Source organism: Argentina anserina, chromosome 4, assembly GCF_933775445.1.
Source record: "Argentina anserina chromosome 4, drPotAnse1.1, whole genome shotgun sequence".
Classification (NCBI taxonomy): Eukaryota; Viridiplantae; Streptophyta; class Magnoliopsida; order Rosales; family Rosaceae; genus Argentina; species Argentina anserina.
In genome coordinates, this window is record NC_065875.1 from 27,103,373 (window position 1) to 27,121,920 (window position 18,548).

The 18,548-nt window shown below is 36.5% G+C and overlaps 1 protein-coding gene across 5 annotated transcripts; it reads left to right on the forward strand.

The window, feature by feature from the left end:
• The first annotated feature begins 90 nt into the window (after window positions 1–90).
• Window positions 91–18,486, forward strand: LOC126792635 (sodium/hydrogen exchanger 8). 5 transcript variants are annotated; one of them, XM_050519073.1, is made up of 24 exons: window positions 10,285–10,535; window positions 10,687–10,737; window positions 10,818–10,909; window positions 11,175–11,252; window positions 11,320–11,477; window positions 11,688–11,789; window positions 11,860–11,977; window positions 12,403–12,455; window positions 12,529–12,594; window positions 12,962–13,006; window positions 13,227–13,279; window positions 13,445–13,629; window positions 13,817–13,870; window positions 13,978–14,085; window positions 14,530–14,758; window positions 14,887–14,946; window positions 15,095–15,397; window positions 15,671–15,768; window positions 15,933–16,064; window positions 16,323–16,541; window positions 16,623–16,829; window positions 17,059–17,323; window positions 17,478–17,731; window positions 17,965–18,486. In XM_050519073.1, the coding sequence occupies exons 1-24, from the start codon at window positions 10,337–10,339 to the stop codon at window positions 18,208–18,210; spliced, it is 3,375 nt and encodes a 1,124-aa protein (XP_050375030.1). In that variant the 5' UTR covers window positions 10,285–10,336; the 3' UTR covers window positions 18,211–18,486. The 5 variants fall into 5 exon arrangements, with proteins under 5 accessions (XP_050375031.1, XP_050375029.1, XP_050375032.1 ...); XM_050519074.1 differs by lacking the exons at window positions 10,285–10,535; window positions 10,687–10,737; window positions 10,818–10,909; ... (16 more) ...; window positions 16,323–16,541; window positions 16,623–16,829 and adding exons at window positions 91–320; window positions 940–990; window positions 1,161–1,252; ... (15 more) ...; window positions 6,763–6,981; window positions 7,059–7,265 and having other exon boundaries at window positions 17,965–18,418; XM_050519072.1 differs by lacking the exons at window positions 10,285–10,535; window positions 10,687–10,737; window positions 10,818–10,909; ... (19 more) ...; window positions 17,478–17,731; window positions 17,965–18,486 and adding exons at window positions 91–320; window positions 940–990; window positions 1,161–1,252; ... (18 more) ...; window positions 7,887–8,197; window positions 8,445–8,907.
• The last annotated feature ends 62 nt before the right edge of the window (window positions 18,487–18,548 follow it).

The following is an 18,548-nucleotide window of genomic DNA, read 5'->3' on the forward strand; positions in this document are numbered from 1 at the left end:
GACAGCCGAGTGACCCTATCAGTCAAAACCGTGATTCTCTCGCACTACATATATATATCGTCTCAAGTCTGATAGTTAAGTCTGCACCGCTCAAATTACTAGACGGACGACTGAAATTTCAGAAATGGCGACGGTGACGGAATCAGAGTTGCCGTTCAGAATCTTGACGGAAGAAGACGATGGCTCGGGTCCGTCAGACGCCGTAGCATTCGTCGGACTGTGCTTGGTGTTGGGAATCGCATGCAGGCATCTCTTGCGTGGTACCAGAGTCCCTTACACTGTCGCTCTTCTCATTCTCGGCATTGCGATCGGTTCCATAGGTTCGTCGTCTTCTTCTTATTCTTCTCTCTCAATTGCATAGCACAACATAATCGTAGAGTAGAATATGACTGTTGCTTTTAGTTTTAATTTTACCTTCTTTTTTTTACTGATATGTTTATAAGTTTAGCTCATAACAGTAATTTATTTCAACATAATCACAGATTAAAATTTACTGTGGCTACTAGGTGTACAGAAGTATTTGTAAATTGAATGTATTTAACATTGATAACAGTAATATCAGACAAATTCCATCAAAAAGCTCATGTCTAGGTTCAGGAAGGTGTTACAATCTGGTCTGGAAAAGAGAGAAAAAAAAAATAAAGGAGCGAGCGAGAGTGAGAGTGTGTGTTCATGACTATAGCATTTTTTTTATTTACTGTAATTATTTACTAAGGTGGTTCTGTTATAGAAGCTGCAAGTTTTTAGTGGTGTCATGATATGTTATGAACAATGCTTGTACGGAGCTATATATAGAGAGCAAAAGACATTTAGTATAATGAAGAACGCCGAGTTATGTATTGGAATGAACTGTGTTGTTGACTACAATGTGTTAGATGGTTCATCAACCGTTTGTTTCCATATTAATAATGACTTCACTAATGATTGAGTAACCTGCAGAATATGGCACACACCATCGTATGGGCAAGATTGGGGATGGCATTCGTATTTGTAAGTATCAACTACATTTTTGCTGATATAGCATCAGAATACTTATTACATGATTTGGCATAAATTGTAGGCATTCAACTTTTTTTCTTTTTTGGGTACACTTGCTGAACTTTCTATTACACTTTTGATAAGCAGCCTGAACTTTTTTTAATATTATTTTCATTTTACAGGGGCTGGTATCGATCCTGACCTTCTATTGGCCGTTTTTCTTCCTGCCCTATTATTTGAGAGTGCATTTTCTATGGAACTACACCAAATAAAGGTCTCTATTCTTGCTCATCCATTTTAAACTCATGACAATTATCTACAACAATTTGGATAGTGTCAGTGTATTGTACACTTAAGGACTTTGCAAAATTTCTGATTGTCCGAGATGTATATATAGCACAAGCAAATCAACCTTTATGCGGATTTTTGTTTCTGATTTTGTGCAAACTCATTTGTTGATTTAAAATTATGGTCAGACCATCTGATATAAACTCATTCTTTGATTTAAAATTGTACACTTAGGGGACAAACCTGCTGATATTGTTCATTTTTTCATGTAGAGGTGCATTGCTCAAATGATTATATTAGCTGGACCAGGTGTTTTGTTATCCACCTTCTGTCTTGGATCTGCTCTAAAGGTATTCTACACCTTATCTGAGTTATATAATTGAGTTGTATGCTTATGTTGTGGTATACTATTGCAGCTCACTTTCCCTTATGGCTGGAGTTGGAAAACATCATTGTTGTTGGGGGGACTTTTGAGTGCTACTGATCCTGTGGCTGTTGTTGCTTTATTAAAAGAGCTTGGTGCCAGCAAAAAGCTGAGTACAATTATCGAAGGAGAGTCCTTGATGAATGATGGGTATAGACTTTTCAGTATTGCAATACTATTTCTAGCAGATGCTCCTTATTCTTTACTAAAACAGTATGTTGGCCAGGGGAAACCCGTGGTGGTTAACTGTGAAATTATTGTTATTTTCATTTGTAAAGTTGTGCAACTATGCCTTTACATGTTTTCTCTCCGAAATTGTTTAATTTCATGTTCAGGACAGCAATCGTGGTTTATCAGCTGTTCTATCAAATGGTCCTTGGCAAAAGCTATGACTGGGTGGCCATAATTAAGTTTCTATCTGAAGTCGCCTTTGGAGCGTATGTCTCAAATTTTCTTTGGACTTTGAGGAATGATTTTCTCTAGTTATATAACTTTTATATATGCTCCAGTGTAGGTATTGGACTCGCTTTTGGTATAGTATCTGTTGTGTGGCTTCGGTTAATTTTCAATGACACAGTGATAGAGATCACACTTACATTGGCTGTGAGCTACGTTGCCTACTTCACTGTATGTTCCTCCTTAATATTGTGATGGTTTATTTATTATGTTCACATATCATGCCTAGTTTATGTTGTATGTCAAAATGTGTACATTGCCTGCATAAAGAAGTTATGCGGTTTAAGTTACACTATGCTGAATATGTAATCTGGAGTATTATTAACGACTTCCTAAGATTTTGTTCTTGGAGAATCTGAAGATGATTATTTTTTCCGGTGCAATAGGCTCAAGAGGGTGCTGATGTATCTGGTGTTTTGGCAGTGATGACTTTAGGAATGTAAGCTGAATGGTCTGAGAAATTTTTTTTTGTACAGTTTGAATACATCATCATTGTGATATTTTTTTTCGGACAGGTTTTATGCTGCTGTTGCAAAGACAGCTTTTAAGGGTGAAAGCCAGCAAAGTTTACATCATTTCTGGTATATCTTCTAGTAACGACAAGTTAATATCAAAGCAGCCTCTTTGAATTATGAAATAGAGGGCCAAGTGATTGAGATTTTATTTTTATTAATTTATAAATCAGAAAGACACTGATCATATGAAATAAAATCGGCTGTTTGATTCATGAAAAAACGGCTTGGGTGATTAGTTGATCCCTGTTCTTTTCAATACTAAATCAGGGAGCACAGGAAAGTTGTGAATTGTTCATTTCTATATAATAACAAATTCAACGTGGAGATATTGGAATATATTTGTTATTTTTATCTCTGCCAATTGAATCAGTCTCCATTTTTTTCTTTTGAAAGATGTGCTCATACTCTATTTTGGCAGGGAAATGATTGCCTACATTGCTAATACATTGATTTTCATCTTGAGGTAAGAGCATTTATATTTGGTGGCAGGCTGGCAGCAATAAAATGGAAATCATCATTTACTAGAACATGCCTTTATGCACTACTGACATACATTAAAATGCAATTTTTGTTTATCTTTTCAGCGGTGTTGTTATAGCTGAAGGTTTTCTAAGTGGTGATGATATTTTGGGAGATGGTAATGTGTACAACACACACACACACACACACACAAACAACCTTATGGTTGTGTGTGTGTGTGTGTGTGTGTCTTCCTGCATGCACTTCAAACCCTTTCATTTTTTTTATGTTATGGCATGATCATTCTTACATAGGTGGAGTTGCAGATGTATGTATTTACACGTTTGTGTGTTTCCATGAGTGAAAAAAGGATAAAGTTTTACCAGAAAATAGTAAAGAGAAGTCAGCAGATGAGTGCCATGAGTAAAGAGGAAGTAAGGGAGTTGGGGAAATAGCCATCGTTCCACCCTGTGGCTTTATTATACTAGAGAAGTATAATTACATAGCTATGAATGTATCCATGCTAAATTATGAACTAGGTTAATTGATGTATCGAACTGAAGATCACTAGGGACAACATTGAAATTGGCTTTAAAAATAAATCATTATAGCAATCTAAAAGTTGCAACAGGTACATCTTTGATAGTCTGCATAACTGAGTACTAGTATGTTTGATAAGTATTTATGTATTCACCCTTTTCCCCTACTGTACTTATTCTTCAGTATAGGTCGCTAGTATTGATGCTTTCTTACTTCAGATGTCTGTTATTATTATATTTTTGTTAACTCTTATATTCTTATTTCAGGAAAATCTTGGGCATACCTTCTTCTTCTGTATGTTTATGTACAAATTTCGCGGATTATAGTTGTTGGAGTATCATTTCCCTTGCTTCGGTATCTTGGCTATGGTTTGGAATGGAAGGAGGCTATAATCCTCATATGGTCAGGTCTGCGAGGTGCTGTAGCATTGTCACTTTCACTGTCAGTTAAGGTTAGCTGTTCCTAATATACCGTCTTAGTAAGGGAACATTACCTTTCCCCTATTGGTTTTTGACCCAATTTACATTAGCACCCTGGGGTTACGGTTTAGAAGTTGAGAGAATATTAGCAAAGAGTCCCGTTTAGATCATTACATTTTTGTTATTGATTTAGTTGGTGCATTATTAAAAAATTTCAATATAGCAGTCATCAATATCCATAGTGTTCATTGTTCATGATTCTGCGTAAGTTTACTTGTCACATGATTTTCTGTATCAAGCAGCCACTGATTATGCAGTCTATCTACGTAAGTTTGGTTGATTGCTTCTAATTGATATACTTTTGCTTTTGTAGCGTACGAGTGACAGTAACAGTTCTACACATCTTAGTCCAAAGACAGGTGTTCGGGTATATATTTGAAATTTCATGCTCATAGAGATAGAAATTTATATATGTCCCGTGTGATAGGTTAGCAAACAAATATGTCAAGGGCAGGTTGCTGATATATTATTGTTTTCATCTCTGCAGTTTGTTTTCTTCACTGGTGGAATTGTCTTCTTGACACTTATTGTGAATGGCTCAACCACACAATTTGTTTTACACTTTCTAGGATTGGATAGACTATCGGCAGCTAAGGTGAGGATTCCACTATTCCTGAATTTATTTCCTTATACAACTTGATATTTGTCTCTTGTGACTCTACAGCCCCTTTGAACATAAACTATAACTTTACCTTATTAATTTGGGCACCTTCTTTCAAGATCAAAGGACCTACAATTTCAAAAATTCAAAACAGATTTTAAGTTTTATTTTTCTTTTTGGGAGGAACAGATCTTAAGTATCGAGTTAAACAAAACCTAGTCCAACATTGTATCAGTGACCCAAAATTGATTCTCACATTTGCTGGAGTAGACAAGGTTAAGGTTCAACGTTCAAAATAGGTTGTACCTCAAATTTTCTATCACATGTCAAAGAGTGGTAGTGTATGACTTTGGTATTCATGTGCTCAACTGTTTGAAAGAGATAGAGTTTAATAGCTTCAACCAAATTTTGGAATTTATAGCAGCTTGGGGTTCTACCACTCAATATATGTTCTGTATCGTTTCTGAACTTTTCATCGGATGCCATGAAATTTTCCTTACAAATCATATCAATGTTTTGGAATAAGCTTCCCTCTACTTACACCCGTTCTTTGTTAACTTTTTAAATAACAGAAGCGCATACTGCATTACACCAAATACGAAATGTTAAACAAAGCATTAGAGGCTTTTGGCGATCTTGGTGATGACGAGGAATTGGGGCCTGCTGATTGGCCCACGGTGAAAAAATACATTAACAGCTTAAATGATGTGGACAGTGAACCTGTACACCCTCATACTACAGTAGAAAGTGATGATAACCTAGACCTTACAAATTTCAAAGATATACGAGAACGCCTTTTAAATGGTAAATCATAATTATAATTTTCTTGTTAAATTTTATCATTATTTCGGTCTTACTACTTATTCCTATATTTGTGTTGGAAAAAGCCTGGTTATTGAAGGTTACTATCCTACTATATGACTCATTTCTAAAATCAGGAGTGCAAGCTGCTTACTGGACCATGCTTGATGAAGGAAGGATTACGCAATCTACTGCAAATATTTTGATGCAGTCTGTAGATGAAGCATTTGATTTGGTGTCAAATGACCCTTTATGTGACTGGAAAGGTTTAAAATCTCATGTTCATTTCCCAAATTACTACAAGTTTCTTCAAACAAGCATTTGCCCACAAAAGTTGGTTACCTATTTTACTGTGGAAAGGTTAGAATCTGCATGTTCCATATGTGCTGCCTTTCTTCGTGCACATAGAATGGCAAGACAGCAACTCCATGATTTTATAGGTGATGAATCTTCTCTGATGTTTATTACAGTCTTTATTTCTCTACCCATTAAAAGACTGTATATTAATCTTAGAAAATCTGGCTGCTGGTTCTAATCAGATTTAATTTTCAAATTTTATTGATTTAACCAACTATTAAGACATGTGAAGTTTGGTGTCAAGTCCAGTAGCAAGAAGGAAATTCTTTATGTATATGCTGATTTAATTAGTTTTTCAGAAAGCACTTATGCAATGGAGGTCGATAGTGAATTAATGACATGGTATTTCTACATGATTATGCATATAGGTGACAGTGATATTGCAACTATCATCATCAATGAAAGTGAGGCAGAAGGAGAAGAAGCGAAGAAGTTCCTGGAAGATGTTCGTATTACATTTCCTCAGGTTTGTTAGTTAACTTTACTTCAGTTGTTCTATAATAGCTGTACTGGATTTCCTTTTTGCAAGGCCTGTAGCCAAAATCCAGTGGACCTCAAAATTTTTCTCTTTAGGAAAACATGCATATGAATATGTACGGTCATGAGATTACCTTTGATGTATATATCTTGAACAACTGATTCCAGGTTTTGCGAGTTGTGAAAACAAGACAAGTGACATACTCGGTTCTGAACCATTTAATTGATTATCTTCAAAACCTTGAGAAGGTTGGTTTGCTGGAAGAAAAAGAGATGCTCCATCTTCATGATGCTGTCCAGGTGCCTCTTGGTGATTTTAGCATCTTTAATAATAATTATTTAAATTGTGATCTTTGATGAATAAGAATTATTTTATTTCTCATGCAGACTGATCTGAAAAAGCTTCTAAGGAATCCCCCGTTAGTAAAAGTTCCAAAAATAACTGATTTGATTAGTCTCAATCCTCTGATGGGGGCTCTGCCTTCTTCAGTTCGTGAACCACTTGAAGGTTCTACCAAAGAAACAATGAAATTACGTGGTGTGACACTTTACAAGGAGGGCTCCAAGCCTACTGGCATTTGGCTCATTTCCACTGGGGTAGTGAAGGTAATAAAGTCAATTGTGCCACTATTATCTGTTTTTTTCTGGTGAATAATATCATGAATGAGAATTATTTTTGGCAGTGGAAGAGTAAGAGCATGAAAAACAAGCATTCGCTGCATCCAACTTTTACTCATGGGAGTACTTTAGGCTTGTATGAAGTGCTTACCGGAAAGCCCTGTATTTGTGATATTATCACAGATTCTGTGGTTCTGTGCTTTTTTATTGACAATCACGAGATACTTTCAATGCTCAGGTCTGATCCCTCAGTAGAAGACTTCCTATGGCAGGTATTGGGACACTCATCTTTCATTCCTGTTACATGTGCAATCCTCTTTGTTGTTACGCCTTCAGAAACAGAATTATAGAACTTCTTGCCTTCATGTATCTCGAGATTGATGTGTTTAACTGATAAATGTAAGAATTTCATATTATAGGAGTTTGGGAAATAGAAGCAACTATTATCTATCACTCTTCACTAATTTGGTCTCGGTCTATTTGCTTCTAGGAAAGTGCTATTATGCTTCTGAAACTTCTCCTTCCACAAAAGTTTGAGAAGATGGCAATGCAAGATTTAAGAGCTCTTGTTGCTGAAAGATCAACAACAACCGTTTACATAAGGGGAGAATTTGTTGAGATTCCTAACCATTCCATTGGAATTCTATTAGAAGGATATGTCAAGACCCAAGGCGTCCAAGAAGAACTAATTGCATCACCTGCACCTCTGTTGTCCTCTCGTGGTCACCAGAGCTTCCAAAATCTGGAAACATTAGGAGGTAACATAAATCCTGTATCAAGATATCCTCCAAATTGAAATTATCATAGCGCGTACTATGTATGACTATAATGAAGGCCGAGCCTGGAGTTACTAACTTTTTCTTTCTTTTTCTTTTGCTTGTTGATGATAACAGGCAACATGGGATCCCGAACCAGTTTTTCTCATCAAGGATCCAGTTATCTTGTTGATTCAAGATCAAGAGTGATTGTATTTGACATTACCGCATTTGAATCTGGCAGTGGCCTAAATAGAAGGACATCCTCATTTTTGTCACATGCAGTTGATCAACCACTCAGAAGTCTTAGTAAAGAACATACTGGTCTTATGAGTTGGCCTGAACATTTCTTCAAGCCGAAGCAACAAAAGCAGATTCCTGAAAGGACTAACCAACAATCTAACAGCTTATCTACAAGGGCAATGCAGTTGAGCAAATATGGCAGCATGGTATGTTCAGTCAATTTTTGCTGCAGGACTTTGTATATTCATCAAAATGATTAAATCATAGCATTGTAGTGAACCTGCATCGTTCTTTGTTTCAAATTAAGTACTTTGAAACTGCACGTGATTTTGCTTTTTATAATCTCTGTATGTATAATGCCGTCAACCTTGCTTGGACTTGGTGGGTGCACATTTTCAAGTCTCAGCACTTTTTTGTCTAACTTCTTTTCTTTTTGTTGTTGATCTATATAAGGTGAACGTCCGACGGCATGCTCGAAGCTTTCCCAGAAGTGTTCCTACCGAACCATCACATACGGTGTCATATCCAAATGTTCCATTCGCTGAATCACGTCCGCTTGTTTCTGTCAGATCAGAGGGGGCTTCTACAGTCAGAAAGAATCTGCAAGTAAGAAAATCCGCTGAGAAAGCAACTCCTCCAGGGCAGTCGAGTACAGACGCAAAAGAAAGTCCTGTGGTAATAAATGATGATTCCAGTGATGAATCTGGTGGTGAGGATGATGTAATTATAAGAATTGATTCACCGAGTAGGCTTTCTTTCCGCCACGCTCATTTTACACCCTAAACCTTAACCAGCCAGCAAAGTAATTCATGTAATTCTCCATTATTGTTTGTATGAATAACATGTAATAACAAACACCAGAATACATGCCAAACATACAGGTTGTTTTATAAATACATCCCAAACGTTAGCTTCCCATAGTCCTGTAAATATAGTGGAACACCATAGCCGACAGGTATTCCTTACTAATAGTTCGAAATTGCTACATTTCAATGTGAGTGAGTGGTGCATTCCAGTGGCATATTCTAGTGGATTGCTTTCTTTTGCATTTCAGCAGTAGTAGGATGTATCATAATTCATGATTTTTCATTTTTGCCTGCATTAACTGAACAGATTCCAACAGTTCCGGCCCTCAAAACACAGAGAAACTAAGGTGCTGTTCGGTGTTGTTTCACAATACCGTTTTTCATATTATGAATTTGGAAACGGTAGTAATAACCGTTCGGTGCACTGGATTCTGTAAACAAGGAGAATTGTTTTCACTTTTCACAATACAACTCGAAACTATCATGTAATTTTTGAAAATAATCCTTCCACGTCTCCATTATTTTTCGAATACAACCGAAGACCAAAAACACGTAACTGGTCGTGCTTAATATACTCTTCACCAAAAACTATACTCTTCACCGAGCTCCATTTCAATCAACTCATGTTGTCTCATGTAGTTGTTTCACTGGTGTCTACCTATAATTTTCTCTTACCTCTTATTGCTTTTCAATTTCTTGGATTTGTGAACTAGCTCTCATGAGATTTCTAGATGGAGGTCTGAATTAGTTTTTTTTTTTGTTAAAATAGAACGTTTTGGATATAAAAGTAGAAAACTAGATTCAGATGTCTGTGCAACTGTGCATGTCTTGATACACAATCTTGTAGACACGTATGGTTATATATAAGAGAGTGTACAAGAAAGGCTAACAACAGTTGGGAAGTAGAAGATAATAGCCTCAATTTTGAACTTGTTTTACTTTTTAATGTAATAAAACTGTTTCCTAAGAAGTCACCGAACGAGTTCTCAAAACTTGAGAATTCAAAATACAACTTCTTGTTTTCATTTTGTAAACTAATATTTGAAATATTGTTTCGTAAACCATTACCGAAGGAGCCCTAGCCATTGAACATTTTCAGTTTGGTTCTCATTTTCTGAATTTTTGTTCTGGTAGTTCGGTTAATCTTCTTTTTAAAAAAAAAAAATTTCCGAACCCACTAAAAAACCAGAAAATTTAAGGCAAACCCAATCAAAGTTTTCAATACAACTCGATACTTATTTATATTGATCTTTCCAATTAGTCTGTATTAAGTTGAGGAACTGTGAGTGAAACCCTTTTGTACTTTTGTAGGGTAGAGCTTTCCTAATTGGATACCTCATGCCGGTTTTTAGACCGGTCATTTCGATTTAGTATGCAACGGTGTACCACCGTGAAGTATTAAGGGTTGTTCTCGTTGCATTAATTTCAGGTCCCACGTAAAAAATGTCTTGCAACTGAAAAAAAAAAAAAAAACTTCCTCCACTGAACAAGTCCAAACACATTTGGCCTTCAAATTTCGCGGCTGAGAGTTGTCAAGGAATGGCGACGGTACTTATGGAATCCGCGTTGCCGCCGTTCAGGAAATCGGTAGAAGACGACGGCTCGAGTCCGTCGGACGCCATCGCATTCGTCGGGCTGTGCTTGGTGTTAGGAATCGCATGCAGGCAGGTCTTGCGTGGTACCAAAGTACCCTACACCGTCGCTCTCCTCATTCTCGGCATTCTCGTCGGTTCTATAGGTCCGTCTTCTTCTTCTCCTCCTTCTTCTCTCTCTCTCTCTCTCTCACTTAGTTAATTCCATATCACAACCGCCACAACATGATCATAGAGTAGAATTGAACTGTTTGATTCTATTACTATTGACTTGACTAATGATTGAGTAACCTGCAGCATTTGGTACACACATTCCTTTGGGTAAGATTGGGGATGGCATTCGAATTTGTAAGTAACTAAATTCAGTTCCCTAGTTTTATGCTAATTTCTTACACTTCTTGACAGGCAGGCTCATTTTTTTTTTGCAGGGGCTGGTATTGATCCCGATCTTCTATTGGCCGTTTTTCTTCCTGCCCTACTATTTGAGAGTGCATTCTCTATGGAACTGCACCAAATAAAGGTTTCTTTTCTTGCTCAATACATTTTTTGTTTATATGCTACATGCGTGTAATCCTCGTGACATTCATCTACAGTTTTGTTTGGATATAGTGTTGGCTTATTGTACAGTTAAGGACATTGCACAGTTGCTAATGGTTGGAAACATGTCTATGGCACGAACAAAACAACATTTGTGCAATTCTTGCTTGTGATTTTGTGCAAACTCATTCGGTTGATGTGAAAAGATACGAAATGGACCTGCTGATTTTGTCCCTTTTCTCATGCAGAGGGGTATTATTCATATGATTATACTAGCTGGACCTGGTGTTTTGATGTCAACTTTCCTTCTTGGATCTGCCTTGAAGGTATTCTACACCTTGTTTAGGTTATATTTTTTGGGTTGTATAGTTATGCGGTAATATGCTATTGCAGTTCACTTTCCCTTATGGCTGGAGTTGGAAAACATCATTGCTGTTGGGGGGAATTTTGAGCGCTACTGATCCTGTGGCCGTTGTCGCTCATTTAAAAGACCTTGGTGCCAGCAAAAAACTGAGTACAATAATTGAAGGAGAGTCCTTGATGAATGATGGGTATAAACTTTCAGTAATCTAGTACTATTTCTTGCCAGATGCTCTCTATTTTATTCCCATTTTGGTCAATCGCGGATCTATTGTTTTTTTTTTCCCATGTTAATCGTGGATCTGGATCAATAGTGGTTTACTGTGAATCTATTGAAATGTTGAGTAACTGTGCTTTACATGTTCTCTCTCTCCTCTGAACTTGTCTTATCTCATGTTCAGGGTATCAATTGTGGTTTATCAGCTCTTCTATCAGATGATCCTTGGAAAGAGCTATGACTGGGCAGCCATAATCAAATTTCTATGTCAAGCCACATTTGGAGCGTATGTCTCATATATCCTTTGAGGAAGGACTGATTTTATCCGATTATATAATTGTTTGTAATTCGTCCAGTGTAGGTATTGGTCTTGCTTTTGGTATATTATCTATAATGTGGCTTCGATTCATTTTCAATGACACTGTGATAGAGATAACTCTAACAGTTGCTGTGAGCTATATCGCCTACTTCACTGTATGTTCCTCCTCAAACTTGTGATGGTTCATTGATTATGTTCATATTGTTATCATGCCTAATTTCTGTTCTGGCATGTCGAAATGTCTGCAAATTTCTTGCATAATTAATAATCTAGCAACCTCTCATAAAGAGGATAGAGATGATTCTGCTGTAAGGTTCCAGATGACTAGGTAGTTGACTACTTTTATGTATGGTCATTTCTAGTTTGATTCAGATCCTTTGTTTATGGTTCTTTGTTACCCGTGTCTGCAATACGCTCTTTTATCTTAATCCATCCTGTTATGCAACAAAACGATATTTGTGAGGTTTGAGTTACACTGTGCTGAATTTGTTATCTGGTTCACAAATAGAATGATTTGTGGCTTCTTGCATATATAGTTTATGGAGAAATTGAAGATGATTCTTTTTTCACGGTTCAATAGGCTCAAGAGGGTGCTGCTGCATCCGGTGTTTTGGCGGTGATGACTTTAGGAATGTAAGCTGAATTTTCCGAACGAATTTTGCTGCATAGTTTAGATATATCATCGTTTGATATATTCTTTCGACAGGTTTTATTCTGCGGTTGCAAAGACGGCTTTTAAGGGTGAAAGCCAGCAAAGCTTGCATCATTTCTGGTATATCTTCTAGTGGTTTTCATTTTCATTCAAAACAGCCTGTTTGGCTTTTGAAACAGAGGGCAAGTGATTGAAAGTTGATATTATTATTACTAATTTTTAAATCAGAAAAACACTGATTATGGTTAAGCCAGGCTATTTGATTTATGAATAAAAAGGCTTAGGTGATTAGTGGATCCCTATCTATAACCCTTAAGAATTACTAAATCACCGAGCACAGGAAAGTTGTATCATTCATTTCTATGTAAAGAACTAACTCAACCTGGAGAAACTTGTATGGCACACTATTGAAATTGGAAGTGTCAATCAAGTCTGACAATTTCTGTTTTGAGATGATGTGCTCATACTCTGATGCACCTTTTGGCAGGGAAATGATCGCCTACATTGCTAATACATTAATTTTCATCTTGAGGTAAGAGCAGTTTTATTTGGTGGCAGAAATAAAATGGAGAGCAGCATAAGTAGCTCTCCGCAATTGCTGAACCATGCCTTAGCATGTAGCTAGTGCATAACGCATGGTCTCTCTTCTTCTTTTTTTCTTTTGTTAGTTTTAACTTCCAAACAAATATTAAAAAAAAAGCCTTCAATAGCTACAGTCTGTACATTAAATTGTAATTTCTTTTCCTTTTCAGCGGTGTTATTATAGCTGAAGGTGTTCTAAATGGTGATGATATTCTGGGAAATGGTAATCCTTTCTATTCTTTTATCCTTACTTACATTTCTTCCTAACTGCACTGCTAACCCTTCACTTACATAGATCGATTCACAAATGTATGTGTATATGTTTGTGAAGGTCCTTAATATTAGTACTATCTTACGTTCTCTGTAACTTCAACTAGTTTAATTTCAGGAAAATCTTGGGCCTACCTTCTTCTTCTGTATGTTTATGTACACATTTCGCGGCTTATAGTTGTTGGCGTATCATTTCCCTTGCTTCAGTATTTTGGCTATGGGTTAGATTGGAAGGAGGCTATAATCCTCATATGGTCAGGTCTGCGAGGTGCTGTAGCACTGTCACTTTCACTATCGGTTAAGGTAAGCTGTCACTAATTTACTTTTGTACTAAGGGAACATTGACTTTACTCCTATTCGGTTATTGTCCCAGTTGACATCACCACCCTGTCACCGGTTAAAACTTAAAAGTTGAGAAGGAAAGTCTATGAACCTTTCCTGTTTTTTTTTTGGTAGATTGCTTATAATTGGTTTACTTTTGTTTTTGTAGCGTACTAGTGACAGTGTCAGTTCTACAATTCTCAGTTCCAACACAGGAGTCCGGGTATATATTTGGAATTTCATGCTCACACACAGATTTATATTATTTTGTGCATGAGATGGTGAATAGATCAAGGGTGGGTTCCTGATATTTTATTGCTTTCTCTGCAGTTTGCATTCTTCACTGGTGGAATTGTCTTCTTGACACTTGTTGTGAATGGTTCAACCGCACAATTCATTTTACAGTTTCTAGCAATGGATAGGCTATCAGCAGCTAAGGTGAGGATTCTACTATTCCGGAATATATTCTGGATTGTTCTTACACTACAACTTGACAACCCTTTTCTTTCATGATCAAAGGTCGCCACATTTCAAAAATTCAAAACTGATTCTAGAATTTTGGCAAAAAAAAAAAAATGAATTACAGATCGGTTAGCACAACATTGTATCAGTGACAAAACCAAGGTTCAACACTCAACTAGTATATACCTTCAACTTTCTCTTACGTGTTATACAGTGGTATGGTATTTGTGCTTTACTGTTGAAAGGGACAGCAAACTTTGGAATTCATAGCAGCTTGGGCTTCTTTAACACTCAATATGTGCCTGTATTGTATTTAAACTTTTGAATCATATGCGAAGAAAATTTCCATACAGACCATATCATTCTGGAATTAGCTTCCCTCTACGTATACCCTTTATTAACTTTTTTATATATTTACAGAGGCGGATACTGCATTACACCAAATACGAAATGTTAAAAAAAACATTAAAGGCTTTTGGTGATCTTGGAGATGATGAGGAATTGGGGCCTGCTGATTGGCCCACTGTGAAAAAATACATAACATGCTTAAATGAAGTGGAAATTGAACCTGCACACCCTCATATTGCAGCCGAAAGTAATGACCAGGACATTACAAATTCGAACAATGTACAAGAACGCCTTTTGATTGGTATATTTTAATTCTTTGTTCCTACTACTTATTTCTATATTTGTGTTGGAAACCCCCTGGTAGTAAATTGAAGGTTTCTATTCCTGCTGTAACATCAGTTGTTAGTAACAACTCATTTTGATTATCAGGAGAAAATGAAGACCTGGAAATCACAAATTTGACAGATATACGTGAACGCCTTTTGAATGGTAAATTTAATAATCTCTATTTTTGTAATTATTATTTGGGTTGTACTACTTATTTTTAAATTTGTGTTGTAAAAAGCCCTGGTTGTAATTCAAGAATTCTATGCTCACTCTAAAATCTTTGCTGGTAACAACTAATTATTAATATCAGGAGTTCAAGCCGCCTACTGGACCATGCTTGATGAAGGAAGGATTACACAATATACTGCAAATATTCTGATGCAATCTGTGGATGAAGCATTTGACTTGGTTTCAAATGAGCCTGTATGTGACTGGAAAGGTTTAAAGTCTCATGTTCATATCCCAAAATACTACAAGGTTCTACAATCAAGTGTTTGCCCACAGAAATTGGTAAGGTACTTTACTGTGGAAAGGTTGGAATTTTCATGTTCCATTTGTGCTGCCTTTCTTCGTGCCCATAGAATGGCAAGAGAGCAACTCCATGATTTTATAGGTGATGAATTTTCACTAGTATTTATTACTGTCTTTACCCATTGATATTTGTATTTAACTTATAACATCTGATAGCCAGTATAAACCAATTCCTTTTGTTTTCAGTGTTTATTTCCAATGATATTGATTACTGACTTTTAAAACATGTAAAATTTGGTGTTACTTTAAGTCTTGAATAGGAGTCTTATTGTATATGCTGACTTGTTGAGTATACTGCAAAGGAATTTAATAGTGAAGTGACGTGATATTTCTTCGTCCAAATTTTTGCATTTAGGTGATAGTGATATTGCTACCATTATCATTAATGAAAGTCTGGCAGAAGGAGAAGAAGCAAATGAATTCTTGGAAGATGTTCGCGTTACATTTCCTCAGGTTTGTCACTAAACTTTCCCTTTGTTGTGATATGATAGCTTAACTGGATTCCTTTTAGTAAGCTTTGTAGCCAAATTCTATTTTCCTCTCTTTAAATACTTGCATAGGAAAATATATATCGTGAGATTATATATCCAATATAATCTTTGTAGAACTGTTTTCAGGTTTTGCGTGTTGTGAAAACAAGACAAGTAACATACTCGGTCCTGAACCATTTAATTGATTATGTACAAAACCTGGAGAAGGTTGGCTTGCTGGGAAAAAAAGAGATGCTCCATCTTCATGATGCTGTCCAGGTGCCTGTGATGTTTTTTTAAGATCTATAATAAGGGAAATTCAACAATGTGTTGGACATGCATAAAATTACATTAAAATGGTAGAATGAGTCCTCAAGTAGTAATATTAGTGGTAACATGAGTCCTCAAAGTAGTAAATTTTCTTAGTTTTCAGATGAGTCCTCAAGTAGTAAAATCACTAAAATGAGTCTGTATAGCAGTAAAAATTGAGAAATGTCAACATACCAATTACCCTTGTAATAATCATCTTCTGTGCAGACTGACCTGAAAATGCTTTTAAGGAATCCCCCATTAGTAAAGGCTCCAAAGATAACTGATTTGTTTAGTCTCAATCCTCTGATGGGGGCTCTGCCTTCTTCAGTTCGTAAACCACTTGAAGGGTCAACCAAGGAAACAATTAAATTACGTGGTGTGACACTTTACAAGGAGGGCTCCAAGCCTAATAGCATCTGGCTTATTTGCACTGGGGTAGTCAAGGTAATTAATTCCACAACTGGCCACTATTTTCTGATGTTTCTGATGAATGATAATATTATGAATGTGAATCGTTTTTTGTAGTGGACAAGTGAGAGCATAAAGAACAGGCATTTACTGCATCCAACTTTTACCCATGGCAGTACCTTGGGCCTATATGAAGTGCTTACTGGTAAGCCCTATTTGTGTGATATCATCACAGATTCAGTGGTTCTTTGCTTTTACATTGAAAGTCACAAGATACTTTCTATGCTCAAGACTGATCCCTCGGTAGAAGAGTTCCTATGGCAGGTTGGTATTGCAACACTGAACTTTCATTCTTGTTACATTTGCCAGTATAAGGGATTCATGGAACTGTCTGCTTACATGTGTGAGTCTAATATCTATCACCGTCCCCAAATAACTATATAAAGAATATCAAGTTTGATGTTTGAAAATAATACGATAAGATTTCTGGAAATAGAATGCAACTACCATATATCACTATATCAGTAATTGGCCTCCTTCAATTTAATTTTAGGAAAGTGCTATTATGCTTCTGAAACTTCTCCTTCCACAAAAGTTTGAGAATATGGCAATGCAAGATTTAAGAATTCTTGTTGCTGAAAGGTCAACAATGACCATTTACTTGAGTGGAGAGGTCGTTGAAATTCCTCACCGGTCCATTGGGATTCTATTAGAAGGATTTGTCAAGAGCCAAGGGATTCAAGAAGAAATTATTACATCTCCAGCACCTCTACTGTCCTCACATGGTTATCAAAGCTTCCGAAATCTGGAAACAATAGGTACAATGTTATAAGATATACACTCCAAATTGAAAGTTTAACATATGACATACTTATGACTACAACAAAGGCACCTGGAACAAGAGGAAGAATAAAGGCCCCCAGTTGCTTATTGTTTTTTTTTCTTTTTTTTTTCTGCTTGTTTTTGGTACAGGCACCATGGAATCACAAACCAATTTTTCTTGTCAAGGATCCAGTTATTTTGTTGAAACAAGATCAAGAGTGATTGTATTCGACATTGCCACATTTGAATCTGACAGTGCTCTAAGTAGAGAACATACTGGTCTTATTAGTTGGCCTGAACAGTACCTCCATCTAAAGCAACTAGAGCAGAATCCTGAAGGGACTAACCAACAAGCTAACAGCTTATCTACAAGGGCACTGCAGTTGAGCATATATGGCAGCATGGTATGTTCAGTCAATTTATGCTGAAGTACTTCGGATACTCGCAGCGTTTAATATAACCTTACACCATTGTTTTAGTGGTATAAAGTATTTATCCAAAAATATTAGCACACATGAATTTTGCATTCTTCATCTCTGGAAGCAGGCACTGTTGAAAGTCATCCTAGTACTTGCAGAATTTCTAGTTTCAGAAGTTTATTGATTAACTTCGTTTTTATGTTGTTGGTCCAAATTAGGTAAACGTCGAGCCGCCACGTAATCCGAGTTTCCCGAGAAGTGTTCCAATTTCATTGTCTGATTCTCGTCCCCTTGCTTCTGACAAACCAGAAGGGGCTTCTACGGTCAGAAAGAATCTGAAAGGGAGAGCTGAGAAAGTCACTCTTCCAGGGCAGTCGAGTACAGACCCAAAAGAAAGTCATGTAATACATGTTCCTACCGATAATAATGAAGAATGCAAACAATATAAAGACACAGAGACATGACACAAGGGTTTTAGTGGGAAGATTTCTCCCATAGTAATGCTAGTGCATACATTAATAGATGATGATTCCAGACTTACAGTGATGAATCTGGTGGTGAGGATACACCAAGTAGGCTCATTTTACAACTTAAAACTTCAGAAAGCAACCGATTACTTGTGTGACGAAATGTAATTTTGCGTATATGATATTTACGAAATGTAATTCCCTTTTTCATCCAGTTTGCTTGTGCCTTAAAGCATGAAAGTAGACAAGTAGTGATCCATTTTCAATTTGCCTTTAGTAAAAAAAAAACATCGACAAAAAAAAAAGGAATATTTTCTAATTCGGTAAACTTATAT